The sequence below is a fragment of the Mya arenaria genome, chromosome 12 (assembly GCF_026914265.1).
Source record: "Mya arenaria isolate MELC-2E11 chromosome 12, ASM2691426v1".
In the NCBI taxonomy this organism is placed as follows: Eukaryota; Metazoa; Mollusca; class Bivalvia; order Myida; family Myidae; genus Mya; species Mya arenaria.
The window spans coordinates 25,512,630-25,537,073 of record NC_069133.1 but is presented as its reverse complement, the minus strand read 5'-3'; the positions used below and the strand labels follow the sequence as shown (position 1 = coordinate 25,537,073).

The window sequence follows — 24,444 nt, the reverse complement described above, 5'->3', positions numbered from 1 at the left end:
GATGATGATGATGATGATGATGATGATGATGATGATGATGATGATGATGATGATGATGAAGAGGAGGAGGAGGAGGAGGAGGAGGAGGAGGAGGAGGATGATGGTGGTGATGATGATGATGGTGGTGGTGGTGGTGGTGGTGGTGGTGGTGGTGGTGCTGCTGCTGCTACTGCTGCTTCTGCTGTTGCTGTTGCTGTTGCTGCTGCTGCTGCTGATGATGATGATGATTATTATTTTTATTATTATTATGACGACGACTACGACGATGACGATGACGATGATGATGATGATGATGATGATGATGATGATCACCACATAAGTACTGTGGTAGATCAACAGACAGCCCGCCTCGTTTACATGAATATCAATAAGGTATGTTGCATGATACGATTAAATCATATATAACTTAGAATATTTACCCTGACGCCATGAAGGGCTATAAACTATTGAAAACTACCTATGGCGTAACTTCATTGGCTTAGATTCCGAGGAGACCACCTTTGGCACAAATGAAACCTTTTTTAATTATTAATTATTAATGGTTATGAGCATAATTAAGTATACTGGGGGTTCCTGACGAGGCTTTAACGACGTTTTACACAGACGGTACGTCACACAGCCGTCCAACGGCTCCTGTTTCCGATGTTGAAGACCTTATCTGCGAAATCTCGGCTGAAATGAATGTGCTGTTTCCACTACGGTTATCTTGTTATTTCAGAAAGCTTTTAAAACTAGACAACACTCGAAAACAGCAAATCGGGGCTAATAAATTATTTCTATTGCACGGCCGCTTCTTTCCCAGGAATACCAGTATCTTTTAAAAACAGGTGCACAGTTGCATTTGATCCTGATGTGAATTAAACCAACCATTTTTTATGCCAGAAGGTCAAGCTGTTTGTGATTTTAAGACCGTCAGAACATAGTTCATATCTGGTAGATTAAATCTAAGATAATTTGTATTTTATTCTATTTTATAAGCCCAGCCTACTGCTTATCAGTCGAGGTTCTCAGAATTTATATCAAGTCAAGTGCCACGGTTTTATTAATATTAACGGCTGGAAGGTGGTTAAGATGTGTCTGATATTATTTTCAGAGTTCAGAGTTTTGAATATAAGCCGAACTGTATAATTGTAAAAAAAACACTGGCGGAATAAAGTTGTATAAAGTGTGGTCAAATTTCGTTGGCATTCACTTGTGTCAGGACATTGTTGGATCTAACTGTGTAACATATGAAGAAGCGAGAAAGAAGGATTAAAATTAATTTTCGTTAGCATCATTTGTGATTTACAAAGTACATGTAGTTAAAAAATAACATAAATCAAAGAACCTTGCCTTGGAAATGAGTCTTCTGTCCCAGTCCCCGAGGGTGGGGCGGTCCCCGCGTTTAAAGGCAAAATGGCTGTCCAACACCATGGCTTATCAGTACGGCAACAACGGAGCGAAGAAGAGCGAGATTATCGTGCTCACTAATGACCTTGACCAGTACTTGCAGGACATGTTTCAGAGTATTGACACCAAGGGACGTGGTAAAATATCAGCCGAGGAGTTTTACCTCTTGTGTGATGTCCTGAATCTCAAGGACACGGACGATGGCCTGAAGCAAGTGAGTGACCTCTCTTTCAAAGACTTTCACGACCGCCTGTGTGAACATTTCGCCTGTTACGGAGACTACATAGGGTTTCTTGTGAATCAGACGTTTCGAGCTAAAAACAATAACAACAATAATCCAATTGGAAAAGAAACCAACTCAACTATACCAGACTGTACAAGGAGGTCGTCGTTCCAAAAGCAGATGGCCACGTCCAAGAGCCACCAGTGCATCCATGACGCGGAACTGTTCAAGAACTGGGACAAGCTGCGGTTGGCGGGCTTCCGGTTGAGCGAGATGCGTGAACACATTGACCACCTGCTGTACGAAGTCACGTTCCATAAAGAGGAGTCTCAGACTCTCAGGGAAATCATTGAGGATCTCAGGTAGGCGTGGACGTGTGGGCCAGCAGGGCCGTTTGGGGGCCTGGGGGTAGGGTTGCGTACACTGGCCGGCTTATATGGGCTGAGGTCAGAGGCGGATCCAGGATTCGGCGTAACTTAGGGGCGTAACCTTTTGACTTGCATTCGTCCCTCAGAAACAAAATGTATTTGGTTAAAAATGATGGGGGGGGGGTTGTCCTCCAAGTAAAGTTTAACAATATTTAGTCTGAAATGGTGCTAATTGAAGTGTAAACACGCGCACTTGGTAATTTGCATAGAGTACTGACAAGTGAGAACGAACTTGTTCCGTGGCAAACTTCTGTCATGTGCCAGTCACAGAACCTCACGTAAATATATAAGATTTCCCAGAGACTCCTTTGTGTATACGTTATTTCAATTTGTGAGTGAAAAACGTTATGTCGTTAAGTGTTGATCAAAACAAATTTAATAATTCTTAGTAAAGATATTCTCTTGAAAACCCATTCCAATGTCTGAAAGGTCTGAAAAAAAATGCTATCACTGCCAGACCGTTGATAATGTAATACCTTGGTTAACTATAAATCTTTTTAAAGCTATTATTTTTGACATCGGATAAAACATAAAAAGTAGAGTTTGTCTGAGAAATCATTATATACGACCTTAATCAATGCATTCAAAGCATGAGACAATCAGGTGCGTAGCTGCCTATACGCGAGTACGCGGTTGAATCCACATGATTCTGACATAAAAAAAAATCAACCAAAGTTGCAGTATACGTACTTGACTACATGATCCTAATTTTCCAGTACTAAATAAAGCGCTCCAGAACGCCCAAAATGTATCATGGTTTTCAAAATGTTCATGCCCTGGACCCCCTAGCACAATTATAAATCCCATGAATAGAGAGCTAGCTACGCCCCTGTGAGTTTACGGCATAAAAATAATACAGTCTTTAAAAGAGACGTGAATCATCCGACATCACTGCTATATGAATGTAAGGTCGGGGTCCTAGAAAGTAGAATGTCCCATTATTTTAGATATATCAATATTTAAGCAATATTACACACCGCTGAGGGCCATATGGCATCATAAGGACCGGCCAGTCAGCCAACGAAAGTTCATTCACCTTCGGGGGGCTGACTGGCTGGTCCTTATTATGCCATATGGCCCTAAGTGCTGGGTAAATAGTTCTTACATTATACCGAACATTTTATATATATTTAATACCATTCAATATTTTTAAGCACTTACGATGTGTTTTATTGAACAAAGCGAATTGTGTTTAGTTGCGACAAATGTTCGCCGTTGCCGCATTTACCAGTTGTATGACGTCAGCGGTCCATATTACATTTTTGGCGAGGTCCGAACCTGATATGATATGGACCTCTGACGTCATAATACTGGATTTTTTTTATCAAAATACGGTGATAGACGGACCGATCGCCTTTATAAATACAAGGAATGGACATATTTATGTAAGGTATAATATAATTAAATAACCGCAGATTATGCGACTACTAGTATTTTAAGCAGTTTGCAACACATACCTGCATTACGAGACAGGCCGCATATTACTAGACACGGAGAGATTATGGTCAGACACCACTAAGTAAATTTCCTATATATTCTTTAGTCAATTGACCAATTTGCATGCAAGATTACACTGATTTCTAGTGCTTCACCCAACACCCTATATTTCCGGTGTAATTTGCCCTTATTACCGTCAATTGGAACTACTCGGTCTTTTTTCATCGAAAATTACCTTGGATGAATGCCGGTTCATCATCATCATCTTCATCATCATCATCACCATCACCATCACCATCATCATCATCATTATTATTATTATTATTATTATTATTATTATTATTATTATTATTATTATTATTATTATTATTATTTGCAGTGTTTTAACGTGTAATTTGTTTAACGTAGTTCAAACTGATTCCCGGTTAAATATAATATTGCATAAATAATTAGGACTGCGCAGGGTAAAACGTTAGATTACTACGCGATCTACTTGCAGCGTGGTTAAATCTGAAGAATTCTGACATTGTAAACCGTCCTTATTTCCGATGGATAAAGTCCGAATATTTCCGATTGTATAAGCATGTGTCCACGAAGCAATATCAGTATCCCAACCATTTGGTGTACCACAGGACGATGCTTCAGGCATCCGACGCTCAGAATATTGGGATGCAGGTGGCTCTGAAGCGTCATCAGCGTGGAGGGGTCGTGGAGCCAACGCTGACGGTCCGACTTACGCCGCCTCGCCTCGGAAACACAAACAACAGACATTCCCTGCCACCTGACACCGGTCACCTCGTGTACCACCCACTCAAAGGTTTGTCACTCTTGTGACTGGATATATTGTTTCATAAGATTCATTTTAAAAGGTCACGGTTTGTACAGGAAGATTACATTCCAGTAATATTGCTCCCAGGTTTCCAAAATTCAAACGAAACTCGCTATGTCGAACTCAGTTATCTCGATGTTCTGGTTATGTCGAACTTTTTATTGGGTTTAGTTGAACATGTTAAGTAATTCGGTTATATCGAATTTCGTTGTCTCGAAGTGTTTCCCGAGGTCCAAACGTCTTCGATATAGCGAGTTTAGACTGTATGAAGTATGCATTAGTATTACACCCGTGGCCGTGACCGCGATCCCACATTGTTTGCTTAAGATGCCATACAACAGGCTTCGATACATACTACCATACTGGTTTTACATGTTTTTTTTGCAGGCGAGGAGCGGTCAGTGGCAGCGCTAGCCCGGGAACTCAGCCACGTAAGGGAGCTCCGCGATCGCGAGGTCCGCGAACTCATCTCTTTCAACAACCAACTGCAGGTATCAATCACTCGCGCATTTGTGAATATATTTAATAATATATGCATGTGTATATGTTTGCTGATTTCTGCCTTTTCGTGTGGGGGTTTTCGCGGCAAAAGTGCGAAAAAAGTGAAAGGGGCGACAATGCGAAAATGTGGCGGGGGGAAAATGCGCCATATAATTATTTCGCATTTTAGAATTTTAATTTTAAGTGAATATCAAGTATAGTTATCTTTGAAAAAAATCCGCATTTCTGTGATTATATCTCGTTTCAGCATGACGTCACGGACCTGTCACGTGAAATATGTCGTCTCGAGGCGGAGAAGAAGCGGCAGGCAGGTCAGCTCGACCTCATTGTGAAGACGTATACATGCTGCCGGGAGCTGTTTGCCGTCTGCGTGGACAGCCTGCGCGAGGTTGAGTCCTCCGACGCCACTTCCTGTCTACCATCACCGTCCCCGCTCCGCACGCCCAGCCGACAGAGGACGTTCTCGTTCTCTGGGTGAGCATTGTCGTTAACAATGTACATGTTTATCAATATTTTCTTTACTACATTTTTTATTCATTTTCAAATTAAAAGAGTTAAAATATAAATAGTAATGTACGAACGCTATGAAGATGATTTTAAAAAAAAAAAACAAGAATCGTTGCAAAATCATTATTAATAACTTATTTTTTCTGCTTTGGTTGCATTCAAAGGAATTCTCTCATCGTCTCTGTGATAAAAAAAAACTCGTTTTAATTAGAACGATAAAGCTAAAAATGAATAACTTAAAGCCATCTTTCAGAGCACGGGATAAGAGTTCCTCCGACAACCATCAAACCCCAGCCACATCAACAGGTGGGCCATTATAGATATCTCCACGGATCTTTAGAAAATTATCAACTCCGTTATTTACGATCAAACGTCTTTTGTTTACGTTAGAATTAACGTTATCTGACGTTTACTACTGATTCTACAAGTTTAACACATTTTCATGAATCATACATTTGATCCATATAATTTCACCAAAAAATCATTTTTAGGTGTCAAATTTTGAGCAGATGTTTTATTTTTACCTGTAAATCATAATCTCGACGCTTGCCAGATGATAATCTAATATTCATCTGAAAACACGTTATACAGATAAGGCCGGCGCACCCCTTTGCGATATTGCGGCAGACGACAGTTCTCCACCGGAAGTGGTTTTGATAAGGAGGCTGGAGCACGAGATAGCCGCGCAGCTGGAGGAACTGAACTCGCAGCATCAGGTCCGGGCTTATTGTAGAAAAAAATAAGGGAATACAATGTTTGTCTTTGTATGAATACATTTGCTTTTAAGTATTTATCTACTACATACACAAACTACTTAAAGTGACACTCTTATTCAAAATCCATACATACAACTTACTAAATAATGCATTTATGGAAAATATTTTTACTGATAACAAGATTGTAACCGTGTATTTAATAGCAGAAAGCGCAAAAAAATTAAATGATTGTTGAGTGCTAAAAGATTTACTGTGTAATACTATAGTCGCATAAAGTAGAAATACCGTACTTTTTGCTCATTCCTTTCAAATTAAACTCGGCATCCTTCATATGAACCATTGTTTTCGACATTTATTCATCCGTTATGGTATATTAAAAGAATTGTATTAATTGTGGTAAATCGTATTTGGGAGTAAGAGTGCATCTTTAAGAAAATTAAACACGTTTATTGATTTTACGTAGATCGATTCTGACGAATGCACGAACAAACGCCAAATAAGTTTATGTCCAACTTGAAAGTTCTACAGTAAATTGTTCGGGTTACCCCGGCCGCCGCTCTATGTTTTCTGCTGATCGCCAAAATAGAACCCGAACATATAAATTGGGACAAGAGACAAAAACAACTTTTTTTTCCCTGTTAAAAGTACTAGTACCTGTCGACGAAAGGGCGGGTTGGGAAAGATTTTGTTTTGTAAAAACATAATTATTTCATATTCAGAAAAGGTTCATATGCAAAGTATACAAAATAAACATTCCAAGGATTGGCCTTGAATATGATAAGCAACTTAATATGAGAGCCCTTTTGACGAAATTGTTTGACCAAATAGTTCGCATCAGCAACACATATATATCTAAATAAGATAAGACTTTGTTGACATCATAATTAATATTCTGCCATTACAGGAGGCGTTTAGGGTGGAGCAGGAGCTGTCGCTGTGCCGGCGCCACCTGCAAACGGCCAACTTCCAGGTGGAGGCGTTGGAGACGGAGTGTGGCCGCCTCCTCGCGCTCGAAGACCAGCTAGTCAGCGTCTTCCGGTTCCTGCAGAAGGGCCGCTCGCAGTGCCTGAGCCGGAAGACGCTTGGACAGCTGCTCCTTGACGTCATAGACTCGAGCTTCGGTGGCGAGGACCAAGGTGAGGCAGTCATCGACTGCCCAGTGTGTTAGCTTGCATTTAAATTTGCACTTTCACAGATTGACAGTTTTGACATACTTTAAATTTGAGTCTCGAAATCAGCTGATTTTGGCATCATGACTTCAATTCAGTCATGGAAGATAACTCACAAAAGAACATTGCGCAATTGTTTGCAAAATTGCCGATATATGATATTTCTCTTAAAGCACTAGTTACGCTTATGGCCATAAGGGCATTGATTCTGTCTTGTTTGTCTTGGGACAATATAGTTATACCAATATATCGCATTCCATTTCAAAGGGCATTGACCCCCCATTCCATGTCACCTATTTAAAATGGATTGTTTCTATGTTGGTTGAGAAATTTGAAAAACAAAACAAAACTGGACATTACCGTGAAATCCGGTAAGTTTGAGTTACATACCTTGTTTTCTTTCTTGTATAGGCACTAAATACCTATAGATGTGTTGTTCAGCGCCTTATATGTACCCAAAATGAACTTAATGAACATTTTTGAAACAAACAATGAGCCAGACGCCTGTGGTATCGAAATGTCAATATCATGGCGTCGACTTGTATTGCTGTTTTAATTGGCTTAAAAAGTTATTCCAACCGTACCTATCACATTTGAGACCGTTTTCCTAAACTCAGATATATTTTATCGGCCTAGGTAAAAAAATGGTTTAATTTTGTTTATAGAGAACTTCAAAGTGTATTTAAACTTTTCAATAGATATAGGCGAAACGCATGGCTCTTTGGTTCATGTAGGTATTCGTATACAAATTTGTAATAAGATGGTAATTATATTGTTGTATAATTGTTCATTCAACCCTTTATAAACTGTCTGGGTTCTGTTTTAATAAAGGATTTTAGTCTTAACTTCAATAATCTTAAATCTATATAAACGTAACGTTATAAATGTCACACTTTCATTGTTTTATTTTCTCAATTTCGTGTTATTGTCAATACTGGCTGAAGTTCAATTCACTGAAATATGTAGCAAAATAATAAAATTTTGACTCTAAGATAATTTTCATTTACGGCTTAGTAGTGGTTATATTATGTTCTTACAAAATGAATGTTTTGATGCGAAGTAGTCGCAAAACAAATGAGTTTGTGTAAGTGCATACTAACAAAAGTTAAGTTGTTAAGTGCTCTACATAATATTTTGTTATCTACCCACTAACTGGGGCAGCCACGTATTTTATATATCGCTTCGCCTGATTTATATCAATAAAGGCATGTTGCCGATTTTCTGAAAAAAAATGTTTAGAAAAACTTGAAAAATTCTGCCTTCTAATTTGACAAAATATAATGATGATCCTTTGGGTCGGATATCTTCATTTAAAGGGCCCAAATTGTCTGTTCCAAGGATAAATAAGCAAAACAAACAAACCCAAGATTGTCCAAGTGTAAGGAAATGGTGGTAATACCGTAAGAATGTCTGTTTACTTACCCTCGCTTCTCTCCCTTGCAGACATGACGGCGGACCAGTTTATTCGGATCCTACAGAAAACGCTGTCCGACTGTCCACTCTTCCTCCTTGCCACGTGATCCGCGGTCGCCATGGAAACACACTTCAAGCTGACCAGGACAACCATGTTGCCTTTCGTTTCCTTACCATGGACAGTATACGTTCTGTTGACGCAAATTTCGTTACAATTATAAACGTTGTATCTCTGTATAGTATCTAAAAATTACGTTCATATTAATCTATGAACATCATTATATACTGTATGCTTATATCGATTAACGTGGGCAGTGGCGGCTTCAGGAATTCATAAGTGTGTGTGGGGGGGGGGGGGTGGAGGGGGGCACAACCGTCAAAGCCCTTCAAAATCTTATTTTACCGAGGTATTCGAATGGCACGTATACAATCGTTGAAAATGTTCAATCTTGCATTCAAGAATGCCTTTAAACATCTTATAATGTGGACATTCTTATAAAGTAAAACTTCATTTATAAGCCCCGTAAACTTAATTCTCCGGCCGACTTGGGGTGGGGGCATTGACCCTTGCCCACGCCTCCGCTAGTGCCGCCACTGTTGGGTTATTGTATATTATTGTTTATCTTTGAAATAAAATATGTATTGGTATTATCTTGATAAATAAAATACAATCTATACTTAGTATTATGTTACATATGCGTAATATGTGAGATGAAGTCGTCGAAGAGTTGTTGAAACTTTGATGTGTTTTTTTTTAAATGAAAGTAGTATTAAAATAAGAATTGGGAAGGATTATAAAAATAATTTAAAAGGCTAGATTTTAGTTCATATGTTAAATGAAAGACACAAAAAAACAGTGAAATATCCCGGGGGTGGGGGGGGGGGGGGGGCGGGGGCGGGTGCGTTAAAACAAAAGATAACAAGGCAGTCCAAAGGACGGCTATATCCCCGCCGTTGTTTTTTTTAGTATATTTTGTTTTTCTCGCAACCTGACAGGTACGTTGAATCTGACCAAAATTGTACACAACCACTGGTCAAGAGTGTAGTGTAGGTAAGATCAATGTCAAGGTTATTTTGGCTAAAAAAGAAGGAAAATGAGTCCTTGATTTATAACATCGATGAAATAGCAAGCCTTAAGTATTTTCGATAAAGAGATACATATATATATTGTGGTGACGTCATAACATTGTTTTACTGCTTTTGAAGAGAAAACACATGTTATGAATATATTATCACATTTGTGTACATTGTGTTTTTTTTTAAATATTTAACTTGTTGCACATAATGATAATGCTTGATAGAATGCGCTAATTATCAATCTGTGCAAATTGTTTAACACTTTCAATTAACATTTATATCTTATCCACTTTTTAGCATTTTCATAATATGGACCCGAAACTTCATGATGGATTACTGGCACAAATTACAATTGGTTAGAGTTCTTGGTACTCAATGAGGACAACATTTGTACCAAGTAAAATGGTAATCCATCAATACATACGCAATTTATAGCGCGGACACGAGCATGTGTACTCTGACCTTTAAATGTCTCGTGTGACCTTGACCTTTGAGGTTTCGGCACGGGTCAAGGTCACTACACATCGTCTCAATGAGGACAACATTTGTACCAAGTAATATGACAATCCATCAATGCATAAGTAAGTTATAGCCCGGACACGAAATGTTACGGACAGACGGACGGACGGACGGACGGACGGACGTTCTCACATATCAACCTTTGTTAGGTACTTTCCCATTACTCCCATTATAAAAATATACCCACTTATGCCCTACTAACCCTAATTTACCCTAACCAACATGCGCTACCTAACAAATTTATCTTCTATAAGGAATGAAGGAATTAGTACCCAATATATACCCATTCGTCTCCCTTGATTAAGGACTAGAATAACAATCGGAATACCTCTGCCATTTTTCAACACAATTGACTATCTTGAAGCTTGCCGGAGATGGCCGAATCGTTACGATTGTATTTACGAGGTCTATCTCGAAGCTTTCCGGAGATGGCCGAGTTGTTACGATTGCAAGTATAACTCAAAAATAAAGTTCTCAAAACATACACAAACAAACCTTTAAAGTATCAAAAAAGTAAAATTCACTTCACAGTGTCTCCGCATTAGACCAATTTCTTTAACAGCTCATAAATATACAATTAGGGTTTATTCTACAGCACGGTACGTAATTTCACCTGCACAAACACATGCCTTTTCATATTTAATACTATATTATGTTTAACTTAATTGACTTGTGTAAGCGATATTCGACGCTTTTTATCAGGGGAATTTGTGGCAACGTAACCATTTTTAACTGGAAAACCTCATTTCAAAGGCTGTTTAAAAAACAATAAAAAACAACTATTAAACTTGAAAGCTAAATGAATTGAAGTATGTCTGATGTATTTTGTGAAAACACATAAAGAAAGAGGTTATCTAACTAATTAAAAAAGTTTTTTTTAAGTGAACAGCGATAGCAAGCAGTATAATAAATCCCTTCCAAAAAACGTTGATGTATTGTATGTCTGATGTATTTTGTGAAAACACATAAAGAAAGATGTTATCTAACTAATTAAAAAAGTTTCTTTTTAAGTGAACAGCAATAGCAAGCAGTATAATAAATCCCTTCCAAAAACACGTTTGGCTGATATGTAAGCTGCCACAATCAAATCGTTTACATTAATTCAGTGGCGTAGCTACATAAAGGCCCGGGCCTACAACTTCTTTTTTTTAAAAATGACAACTTTAAATAACACTAATAAGCAATAAAAATAGCTACTAAACACTTTGAACAACTCTAAAATTTGTTTTATTTTTAACCAAAGAATGTTTGTGTTTATTTAAACTACGTGTGGGGTGTATGAGCTTTATCTGAGATCAGGACAAACGTCTCCTGTTTGCGGTAAAGTCGTTCCTAGAAAAAAAGAAAAAAAAACCCTATCCTGTTAGGCCTTTTTTAATTTTATGTTTTACAAACGTCCAGAGACATAAAATGTCAGAGGAGGAGGAAATAAAAATAAAATTACATTTGTGGAATTTTATTTTTGGTCGATAAGATAACCACAGAAAATCAAAAGCTATGGTGTATGGTTTTCTTTTTGAATGTCAAGTCAATATGTAGATGTGTGCACATTTATTTTTTTATTAATCTGACAAGTTTACTTCATATTTTCATTAATCACTCTTTATACTTGTAAATGCATGTTATAATATTTCATTTAATATTTTTCCTCATTGAATTAAAGATGTTTATCTTAAAAAGACGTTTGTCCCTAGTGAATGGCTCCTTTCACATTGTCCGATACCATTCATACCAATTCACCAACCGTGTCATAATTGTTAATGTTAACAAAATAACTGTTTATCAGTGTGCTCCCTTCTATACAGCGAATAATGTAAGTAAGTAAATTGTTTTATTATTTAAGGAATGAATTGCGGGATTGATGTCATTATCGGGGATATGAACGCAATTTGGCTGGTCAAAGTACGCGTGTAGTCCTATCACACACTTTAACAAGCCCAATTGCGTTCATATCCCGATAATGACATCAATCCCGCAATTCATTACTTATATTTGCACCAATAGTGCATTATTTCTTTCAAGAATTGTTAAAAAACCCACTTTATTTCATTTAAGAAAACCTTTCAGTAATCCGCTCTTACCCGTTCTGCAAATAGAACGACCCGACTGTAATCGGAAACGATTTATCAAATGACGTCACGATAACGCGGGAAAGGATCAACCACTTGAAATCACTTTTAAACCTAAAATTGAAACACTTATGGCAACGATACACTTATCATATCATAATTTAACACTTTGTAAAATGTTTATTGATATTTAACGGCACCTGCTGACACAATACAAACAAAAACAAGATCAAAAATGTTCATGTATATTGTTATGCGATGAATTGCGATCCGATCATATACGAAGGTGTTGCGTTCATCGATTGATAAACGCAACTGCCATAAGGCATTTAGGGAATGGAAGTTGAGGTGTAAATATTGTGACATGTGCAATTCAAACAGAGTAGTAATAACATTTATACAAACATTTGCACCCGACCCGTTGGGTTTATAGGTCACCAAATCTGAAGTGTAATGTATATTACATAAATTGACTTAAGGAATGAATTGCGGGGTTGATGTCATTATCGGGGTATGAACGCAATTGGGATGGTCAATGTGTGTGGAGTCCGAAGGACTCCACGCGTACTTTGACCAACCCAATTGCGTTCATATCCCCGATAATGACATCAACCCCGCAATTCATTCCTTATATTTACACCAATAGTTCATTATTTCATTCAATAATTGTTAAAAAACTACTTCATTTCCTTTAAGAAAACCTTTCAGCAATCCGTTCTTACCCATTCTGTAAATAGAACGACCCGACTATAACCGGAAACATTTTTTTCAAATGACGTCACAATAACGCGGGAAAAGATCAACCACTTGAAATCACTTTAAAACGTAAAAATTAAAACACTTCTGGTACCAATATATTTAAAATATAATAAACTAACATTTTCTAAAATGTTGATCTATATTTTACGGGACCTGCTGACACAATACAGCCAATAACAAGATCAATAGCTTTCATGTATATTGTTATGCAATGAATTGCGATCCGAACATATCCGAAGATGTTGCGTTCATCGATTGATGAACGCAATTGCCGAAAGGCGGTTCATTTCAGGAATAGAAGTTGAGGTGTAAATATTAGTATCATAACAAAGTTGGTATTACAGAATTACTTATTAATTAATTATTCATACGAATTGTGTTAAGATTAGAAATATGTAAGCGATATTCGACGCTTTTTAACAGGTGAATTTGTGGCAACGTAACCATTTTTAACTGGAAAACCTCATTTCAAAGGCTGTTTAAAAAACAATAAAAAAAAAAAACAACTATTAAACTTGAAAGCTAAATGAATTGAAGTATGTCTGATGTATTTTGTGAAAACACATAAAGAAAGATGTTATCTAACTAATTAAAAAAGTTTCTTTTTAAGTGAACAGCAATAGCAAGCAGTATAATAAATCCCTTCCAAAAACACGTTTGGCTGATATGTAAGCTGCCACAATCAAATCGTTTACATTAATTCAGTGGCGTAGCTACATAAAGGCCCGGGCCTACAACTTCTTTTTTTTTAAAATAACAACTTTAAATAACACTAATAAGCAATAAAAATAGCTACTAAACACTTTGAACAACTCTAAAATTTGTTTTATTTTTAACCAAAGAATGTTTGTGTTTATTTAAACTACGTGTGGGGTGTATGAGCTTTATCTGAGATCAGGACAAACGTCTCCTGTTTGCGGTAAAGTCGTTCCTAGAAAAAAAAGAAAAAAAAAACCTATCCTGTTAGGCCTTTTTTAATTTTATGTTTTACAAACGTCCAGAGACATAAAATGTCAGAGGAGGAGGAAATAAAAATAAAATTACATTTGTGGAATTTTATTTTTGGTCGATAAGATAACCACAGAAAATCAAAAGCTATGGTGTATGGTTTTCTTTTTGAATGCCAAGTCAATATGTAGATGTGTGCACATTTATTTTTTTATTAATCTGACAAGTTTACTTCATATTTTCATTAATCACTCTTTATACTTGTAAATGCATGTTATAATATTTCATTTAATATTTTTCCTCATTGAATTAAAGATGTTTATCTTAAAAAGACGTTTGTCCCTAGTGAATGGCTCCTTCCACATTGTCCGATACCATTCATACCAATTCACCAACCGTGTCATAATTGTTAATGTTAACAAAATAACTGTTTATCAGTGTGCTCCCTTCTATACAGCGAATAATGTAAGTAAGTAAAAATTTTTATTATTTAAGGAATGAATTGCGGGATTGATGTCATTATCGGGGATATGAACGCAATTTGGCTGGTCAAAGTACGCGTGTAGTCCTATCACACACTTTAACAAGCCCAATTGCGTTCATATCCCGATAATGACATCAATCCCGCAATTCATTACTTATATTTGCACCAATAGTGCATTATTTCTTTCAAGATTTGTTAAAAACCCACTTTATTTCATTTAAGAAAACCTTTCAGTGATCCGCTCTTACCCGTTCTGCAAATAAAACGACCCGACTGTAATCGGAAACGATTTATCAAATGACGTCACGATAACGCGGGAAAGGATCAACCACTTGAAATCACTTTAAAACCTAAAATTGAAACACTTATGGCAACGATACACTTATCATATCATAATTTAACACTTTGTAAAATGTTTATTGATATTTAACGGCACCTGCTGACACAATACAAACAAAAACAAGATCAAAAATGTTCATGTATATTGTTATGCGATGAATTGCGATCCGATCATATACGAAGGTGTTGCGTTCATCGATTGATAAACGCAACTGCCATAAGGCATTTAGGGAATGGAAGTTGAGGTGTAAATATTGTGACATGTGCAATTCAAACAGAGTAGTAATAACATTTATACAAACATTTGCACCCGACCCGTTGGGTTTATAGGTCACCAAATCTAAAGTGTAATGTATATTACATAAATTGACTTAAGGAATGAATTGCGGGGTTGATGTCATTATCGGGGTATGAACGCAATTGGGATGGTCAATGTGTGTGGAGTCCGAAGGACTCCACGCGTACTTTGACCAACCCAATTGCGTTCATATCCCGATAATGACATCAACCCCGCAATTCATTCCTTATATTTACACCAATAGTTCATTATTTCATTCAATAATTGTTAAAAAACTACTTCATTTCCTTTAAGAAAACCTTTCAGCAATCCGTTCTTACCCATTCTGTAAATAGAACGACCCGACTATAACCGGAAACATTTTTTTCAAATGACGTCACAATAACGCGGGAAAAGATCACCACTTGAAATCACTTTAAAACGTAAAAATTAAAACACTTCTGGTACCAATATATTTAAAATATAATAAACTAACATTTCTAAAATGTTGATCTATATTTTACGGGACCTGCTGACACAATACAGCCAATAACAAGATCAATAGCTTTCATGTATATTGTTATGCAATGAATTGCGATCCGAACATATCCGAAGATGTTGCGTTCATCGATTGATGAACGCAATTGCCGAAAGGCGGTTCATTTCAGGAAAAGAAGTTGAGGTGTAAATATTAGTATCATAACAAAGTTGGTATTACAGATACTTTGCGAGTTCCAAGAGCGATAGAAAATTATCAAAAATCGCATTACTTAAGAATACATAATAGTTCGTCTTTTCAGGTAAGCATTTACAGATAATATTTAGATAGTTTTCCTAGGGTATGAGGACATTAGAATGGATAATTTACTTTCTATATCATGGTCGACTAATTGACGTGAAATTATTTCGCCCAGGTGTAACAAACGTAGATCACTGTAACAATTGCATTCAAAAAGAAAAAGTTTCTCGTCCTCAATATATTTTTCCACCAGCAACAAGAGGGCAGCCATTTTATCAATGACGATGCAAATCTGGGTGGTGCTAAAACCCGGTACCAGGTATCGATATCGGGAAAAGCCGTATCACAGTTTTGATACCGGATTATGTTGATACCGAGCTTTTCAAAGTACGCATTGGTTGTCAATAGGCAATAAATAACGGACCGTGTGATACTTGGATTTATCATTTGATATTAACCCCGATATCAACCTAATCCGGTATCGGAAAGTAATACCAGGTACCAGGCGATACCACTGGATACCGGGTTTTTAGCAGCACCCTGCAAATCCGATGAAGGGTTTTCATTGGTTTAAACTTTTTCAGAGATATTAACACGAACATTTTCACAGCTTCTGCGACGTCCGCTGCTTTAAATGATTTGCCGCGATATTGTTTCATCGGCGGAAATAAAAAAAATCGAAATACAATTTTATTTTATTTTCAAAAATCAGCTTTTTTTGAGCGGCGGTGATTGCAAAACCTATATTTAAAAAGGCTTTTCTTAATATGATGTTGACATCGTGAGACGAGATGGTTGAGTACCGAGCATGCAAACTAATGTTTTTGTATTCAACACACCATAGCGAGCCATTGACGTTCCACCTCGGCAATTTTCCATCGAAAATAACATCGGAAGTATTTCGTTGACTTTTAAATAATAGTATTAATTAATTGTAGTGATTATACGTGTATTTTGAACTACATTGCTTAAATAAAATGCCAGTGAAGTGGAATTTAAAAAATGCATAAACTATTAAGATACCCAAGAGTAAAGTCATTAAGTTGAACTACTAAATTGAAATTACTACGAGATCTTTTTGCAGCGTTGTTAAATGTAAAGACTACTGACATTGTAATCCTTCCGTGTATATCCGAGGTTGTTTTCGATAAAAAATTGCCGAGGGGTTCCGAATGTCTCGAATGTCTCGGATGCATATGAACTTTTATATATCTGACAGCTAGAATCCTTCAGCAAATCATTGTTGATATTTGTTCAATCTCGTGTGTGAAGATCACCCTTTTCAATAGCATTACTAACGACCTTCAGTAAGTAAGTTGTTGCATGATTGGTTGATTGACATTGTCACGTGATGTTATCAATATATAAATATAACGTCAAAATGTCAGTGCCTGCTAGTGGCGGATCCGTTGTCTAGTGGTAACATGCTTGACTGTCAATCCAGGGGTGGCAGGTCTGATTCCAAGCCGCACCACTAAAATAATAATCGTCTTCCGGAAGGGACGTTAATTTGGTGTCCCTTGTGACAGTGCTATACACTGGTGCACGTTAATAAACCAGGGAAGCTCTCACATGTTTATTTTCCTGTCTGTGCACTATGCTCCAATAAATAAAATGACTAACAATCTTATCGGAGCACTTGCCGAATGGGAAAGGCTCGAGTGCGTGTATAAATAAGCTACCCCCCCCCCCACACACACACACACCTTGCCTGCTGTATAAGTTATTTTAGCCTCGTGGCTGTGATTTTACAGGCTTTGGTTCGTATCCCACTGAAACCAAAATATTGTTGTTATACTTAAATTGTGTTTTTTTTCTCTATTATTTCGATATCATAAATAAGAAAATAATGATGGAATGAGGGTTGTCAGATGCATTTCTGATAAACTATTTTAGCCAAAACACATTAGCGAGTCCATTTAATGCCTTGTGTTCAAAGAGGCCCCAGGCAACCAATAGTTTGTTACTTTAACATTTCTTTAATACACAGGTTAAATAACAGTACGTGCTGTAAAACTGTGTTTTATCAAGAAATATATCTGAACATGAATAATTGACAGAACTATGTTCTTTGATCTAATAATAAATGTACTGATTTCTGAACGTAAAAACGTATTGATGTAATGCTAAAAATAAATAAATGATTGTCTTAGGCCATACTAAAAAATCCTAGTTTGGATGGATTTCATTAAGCCTGTACGAAAGTACGTTAAAACGCAAACTATATTGTCTGAAATGTGAATTTTTGAACAAATTTATTAATCAATGTACATTTCTATCATTCAGAAGGAGGGGGGGGGGTTAAACAATTGTCTGTTAAAACATACATGTGGTGCCATTTTAAATCAATGATTCCTACTTGTAAATCAATAAATGGAAACAAAGAATCATGTAGAAGGGAAATTACAAAGTGGCACAGGATTTCTGTACTGAAATTTAACTTCATGTAAAGCTGATTTGTAATCTCCATTGGAAATCTAGTACTGGTATACATACTGAATCGCAAAAGTTATAAAATAATTTTAGTGCAAAGTCACTATGAAATTATTAACTTTCCAGACGGAACGAGAGTAAAACGTCCACGCTTAATAGATAATTGTTCCAACTTAATATAATACATCGAGGAAATTCATTCAAATACATAGATTTAAAGAAAAGAATGCTTCCATTCCAATATGTTTCGCGGTCTGTTTTCGCAGGCTTTTTCAATGTTTAACCATTAATTTTGAAGTTTGAAAATTTCAGAGCCTCATTGACAATATCAGTTGTTTCCTTTTACTTTTGTCCAAACATTCTCAATTTCAAAATTTTCTCACATTTTGAACTCCTGTTTCCTTGTTTGTATAAAACATGTTGAATCTACCACATATATTAACGTTTAGAGCTGCAAGATTACACCTATAACTGCAAGATTACACCTAAAACTGCAGGATTACACCTAAAACTGCAGGATTACACCTAAAATTGCAAGAGTACACCTAAAACTGCAAGATTACACCTAAAACTGCAGGATTACACCTAAAACTGCAGGATTACACCTAAAATTGCAAGATTACACCTAAAACTGCAGGATTACACCTAAAATTGCAAGATTACACCTAAAATTGCAAGATTACACCTAAAACTGCAAGATTACACCTAAAATTGCAAGATTACACCTAAAACTGCAGGATTACACATAAAACTGCAAGATTACACCTAAAGCCGTATTGCAATACATGTATATTGTTACTATATATTGTGATGATGATGATGATGATGATGATGATGATGTCTTCAAAACTAGCCGAATAAGTTCCATTACACGCACTAAAACTTGTCGGAACATCACTACCAAAATACGGCGTAAAAAAACTTAATGTGAATGCTTCTTTTGTGGAAGAAAATTACAATAACCAGTCTGTGCAAAGACCACAACACAAAAACAGAAATTAAAAAAGTTTATATCCACCCGACTTTAATTAAAAGTTTGTACATTTCATTCCGAAAGCTTTCCCCTTATTGACCGAAGTTCATTCGCCATTCCTATATTCTCCTCCATGAAACACACTATTTTATAACACTGCCCTCACTCGTATTTCTTTTAGTATTTAAGGCCCAAAATCCGTACAATTCAGACTAAGAGTATAGGACTGTGCCTTCGCTCCACTCTAGAAACCGATTTGGGCTTGCTTGTCTGTTGGTATATGGATTTTGAGCCAGAAGTAAGCTTTTTTCGTTTTTATGTATGTTCTTTAATCTGCATGCATCTATAATGGATAGGGACATGTATAGATCTCTGGAAGACACATTCATCTAAAATGAGATAAAAACGGAAAGCGTCTCAGATGTCAAGTGTTAATCACATTATACGTTATTGTGAAAAGTTAGTCAAATGAAACGGATAATGACTGTTAGGAATGTTTTATGAATTAATTATTATTATTATTATTATTATTATTATTATTATTATTATTATTATTATTATTATTATCATTATTATTATATTTTTAATTTTGTTAGGAATGTTTTATGAATGAATTTTTATTATTATTATTACTATTATTATATTATTATTATTATAATTTTTATTATTATTATTATTTAATTCTTTCTTTATTATTATTATTATTATTATTATTATTATTATTATTATTATTATTTATTTTTTTTTATTTTTTTTTTTTATTTTTTTTTTATTTTTGATAATTCTTTGTGATGTAGACGGAATTAAGAACAGGACAGCTAGCTACCATCACTGAGACCATTTACGTGATATATTCGGAATTCATAAATGGAAAATCTGTTGTCAGTTTACTCTTTTGGCCAACTGAATATTTCATACCTCTTTAGACTGTAAATGTATTTTGCACCAAATTGACCCCTAACAATCATTGTATGATGAACGTGGGATTTAATTATGTAATTTAAAACTAATATGGTGGCGTTCATCAGAAACTGATTAATTTCTAAAGCCCACATACTATAGGTGTTAAGCCACTCGCGTTTATTTCATGAATGAACCATGGATTAGCCAATAATTCACTTCGCCAATAATGACACCCAAAATACTATTACACTAATGCTAGGATATTATACTTTTATTAGGCAGAGGCTCTACGCTAAATATCTTTTAAAATAGGATACAGTCAACAGCTGGATATTATTTAATTTAACCATTAAATATTTTACAACGATTGTGAAGGAAACTATGATAGCTTATACTAAGTCGTTCTCGTTGGCACGATGTTGCGCGAGAGTGTGGTCTTGTGTTGTGGGGGAAACCGGAGTACTCGGAGAAAACCCACTTGTCCGGCTTGGTGACCACTAACCAACCTCACATGCGCCCAGGCCGGGAATCGAACCCGGGTCGCCTTGGTGAGAAGCGAGTGCGCTAATCACTGCGCTAACCGGACAACCTCGATATTATTTAGTGAAAGCAATTCCATGCGGGGGGCTCCTCTCCCACCCCCACCCCCACAAAAAACATCGTCCGAGTTTACTTTTTATGTCAATATCGGAGAGAAAAGAAGAAATAAAAAACAACACTCAAAATGCACCATTTCGGACTTCAATCAGTAAAAAAATATTGGGGGAGTACCCAAAAACTTACTGCAAACACTTTAAACCATATTAATTTCAGTTCTAAAAGAGGGGGCACATATCAAAACGTTGCACCGCTAGGTTACGTCCATTTCTTGATTCGCCCCTGTTAGATTAACAAAAATGTCACCGAGGACTAGCAAGTCGCTTTTCCTACTGTCGCTGTACGCTCTGTGATTCAACGCCACGTTCCATGCAAGTATTAAACCATGACATGACATTTACAATCTACACATACACAATAAAGAAGTCATTAGTGGAATTCAGTTTTTTGACGATTTGAGCTGGCTGTTAAATTGCTGACTTACTTCAAATAAGATGTATCCCAACTAATTAAATTGTTTTATTTTATGAATAAAAGATAAATATAAATGTTGAAAACAATGGTTCTTATGGAGGGTACCGTGTTTGATTTGAAAGAAATGTGCAGAAAACACGATATTTCTACATTATGTGGATAGTTGATCACTGTTAATCTTTTAGGACTCACCAGTCATTTAATATTTGTGCGTTTTCAGCCATTAAATACACGGTTACAATATTGTAATCAGTAATTCCTATTTGCCATAAATGCATTATTAAGTAAGAAGTAAAAGATTTATCCCTCAAAATTCATGTTTGCTATACATGTGTTTGTATTGATTATAAATACAAATATTACTTTAATAATATTATTGCGATTAAAACTTGACTGACAAATCCTGGGGCAGACTTTTATATCGAGTTAGTTAAGGCCACACCAAATTAATTCGGACATTTGATTTGCGTCATCACACTGCTAAGTTTAACCTCGAACACCCCTGCCAATCCCCCACCCCCTAAATTTTTTTAAAAAAAAAATGAGAAAAAAAATGAAATGAAAACAAAGACAAATACAAATAATTTAAAAATAAGATGAATAAACACAGTTTTCCTACTTTTTTATTACTTTTGATTTTATTTCATTAATCTTTTCAGAAATCAATTAGTTTTGTTTAAGCTATTATCACCATGAAAAAAGCTAAGAAGCAATTGGCCATTCCCTACTATAATTTACATGAAAAAGCTTGCTTTCAGATAATAAAACCTTGCAAATTAATATTAGTAATAGCTTTGTGTTAACAAACTGCTTTCCGAGCAAGCATGTTGCTGAATGTGATTTTGTTTTTCTTTACAATTTTTGTGTAAGTTCAGAGATAACGTGAAAACATTGTGAAGGGGCTAAACCAATAGCGGATCCAGGAATTAACGTAAGAGGGGGCGTTACTTAGGGGCGCAACCTTATGGCATGCGCCCCTTTCTCAGAACCGAAAGTTTGTACCATACACTGTTTGCATGGGGATTTGGGGTTACTCCATCAAGAATTTGTTTACAATGTGTAGTCGGGAAAGCTGCATTATGAGCTATTTAATTATTTTTACCGATAATGACATAAAAAGTTGAACGATTTTAGAGGGGGCGCGCGCCGGGTGCACCCCCCTCTTAAGCCGCTAGTGGGCTAAACAAACTGAAAAGGAAATGTCATAACTTGTATACTAGTATATACATGGTATACAGCCTGAAAGGTAAGCCTGTGTACATAGCTCATATTACAGCCACTCATGTTCCATTATTGTGTTATTGTGCTAATGGAACAGATCGAAGCTATTTGACCTACTTCTTTACAGTATGTACTGAAAGTTAACTTTCGCGAAAAAACGAATTAGATATTGTAAAAAGATCAAGCATACACTTTAAAATCAAAATTGACCAGTTGTGTATTTAACCCATTTTTCTCAAAGAAAAATTGTACAATATGTGATAAGTACGTGCTTATAATTTGAATCCCTGAAATATGATACCAAACCGCCAATGGGCGCGGGCAGACCTTTACAAACTCTTAAACAACATGCAGGGTTACATGGGGAACAAGCCATAATGCAGCTCATGGATACTGGAAGACCTTTATAAATTCTTAAACAACATAAAGGGAAACATGGGAAACAATACATAATGTGGCTCATGGGGACGGGCAGACCTTTATAAACTCTTAAACAACATACAGGGTTACATGAGGAACAAGCCATAATGCAGGTCATGGCCGCGGGCAGACCTTTATAAACTCTTAAACAACATACAGGATTACATGGGGAACAAGCCATAATGCAGCTCATGGACGCGGGCAGATCTTTATAAACTCTTAGACAACATACAGGGATACATGGGAAACAAGCCATAATGCAGCTCATGGACACGGGCAGACATTTATAAACTCGGTAACAACATGCAGGTTTACATGAGGAAAAAGCCATAATGCAGCTCATGGACACGGGCAGACATTTATAAACTCGGTAACAACATGCAGGGCTACATGGGGAAAAGCCACAATGCAGCTCATGGACACGGGCAGACATTTATAAACTCGGTAACAACATGCAGGGTTACATGGGGGAAAAGCCAGAATGAAGCTCATGGACGCGGGCAGACCTTTATAAACTTTTTAACAACATACAAGGTTACATGGGGAACAAGCCATAATGCAGCTCTTGGACACGGGCAGACCTTTATAAACTCTTAAACAACATACAGGGTTACATGGGGAACAAGCCATAATGCAGCTCATGGACGCGGGCAGACCTTTATAAACTCTTTAGCAACATACAAGGTTACATGGGGAACAAGCCATAATGCAGCTCTTGGACACGGGCAGACCTTTATAAACTCTTAAACAACATACAGGGTTACATGGGGAACAAGCCATAATGCAGCTCATGGACACGGGCAGACCTTTATAAACTTTTTAACAACATACAGGGTTACATGGGGAACAAGCCATAATGCAGCTCATGGACACGGGCAGACCTTTATAAACTCTTTAACAACATACAGGGTTACATGGGGAACAAGCCATAATGCAGCTCATGGACGCGGGCAAACCTTTATAAACTCTTTAACAACATAAAGGGTTACATGGGGAACAAGCCATAATGCAGCTCATGGACACGGGCAGACCTTTATAAACTCTTTAACAACATACAGGGTTACATGGGGAACAAGCCATAATGCAGCTCATGGACGCGGGCAGACCTTTATAAACTTTTTAACAACATACAGGGTTACATGGGGAACAAGCCATAATGCAGCTCATGGACGCGGGCAAACCTTTATAAACTCTTTAACAACATACAGGGTTACATGGGGAACAAGCCATAATGCAGCTCTTGGACACGGGCAAAACCGTATATATATATATATATATAAACTCTTAAACAATATGAAGGGTTAAGTGGGGATCAAGCCATTATGCAGTAATATATTCATTTAAATATTGCATTAACCTATCAAATGAACATTTTCACATTTTTATTCTGAAATACGCCTTGTCATTTCCGTCGCTAAGATTGCGCGCTTTAGTCTGATTTTAAAACCATCAAATTTACTGTCAGCTATCGTTTTTGTTTCATATTTTTATTGATATGTCATTGAAACATAAATATCTGGTTTATTCTGTTTTCATGGTTTATTATCATAAACCGATATACGAAAGTGTTGTTTTTTTCTGCAATTCATACCTTGTTCGT

General features: G+C 36.5%; 1 protein-coding gene across 1 annotated transcript; it reads left to right on the top strand.

Moving 5' to 3' along the window:
- The first annotated feature begins 1,042 nt into the window (after nucleotides 1-1,042).
- LOC128212215 (EF-hand and coiled-coil domain-containing protein 1-like) lies at nucleotides 1,043-8,946 on the top strand. The gene is made up of 8 exons (XM_052917552.1): nucleotides 1,043-1,974; nucleotides 4,110-4,294; nucleotides 4,694-4,797; nucleotides 5,055-5,281; nucleotides 5,568-5,620; nucleotides 5,906-6,030; nucleotides 6,935-7,166; nucleotides 8,643-8,946. Exons 1-8 carry the CDS (start codon nucleotides 1,340-1,342, stop codon nucleotides 8,717-8,719), a joined length of 1,638 nt encoding a protein of 545 aa, XP_052773512.1. The 5' UTR covers nucleotides 1,043-1,339; the 3' UTR covers nucleotides 8,720-8,946.
- The last annotated feature ends 15,498 nt before the right edge of the window (nucleotides 8,947-24,444 follow it).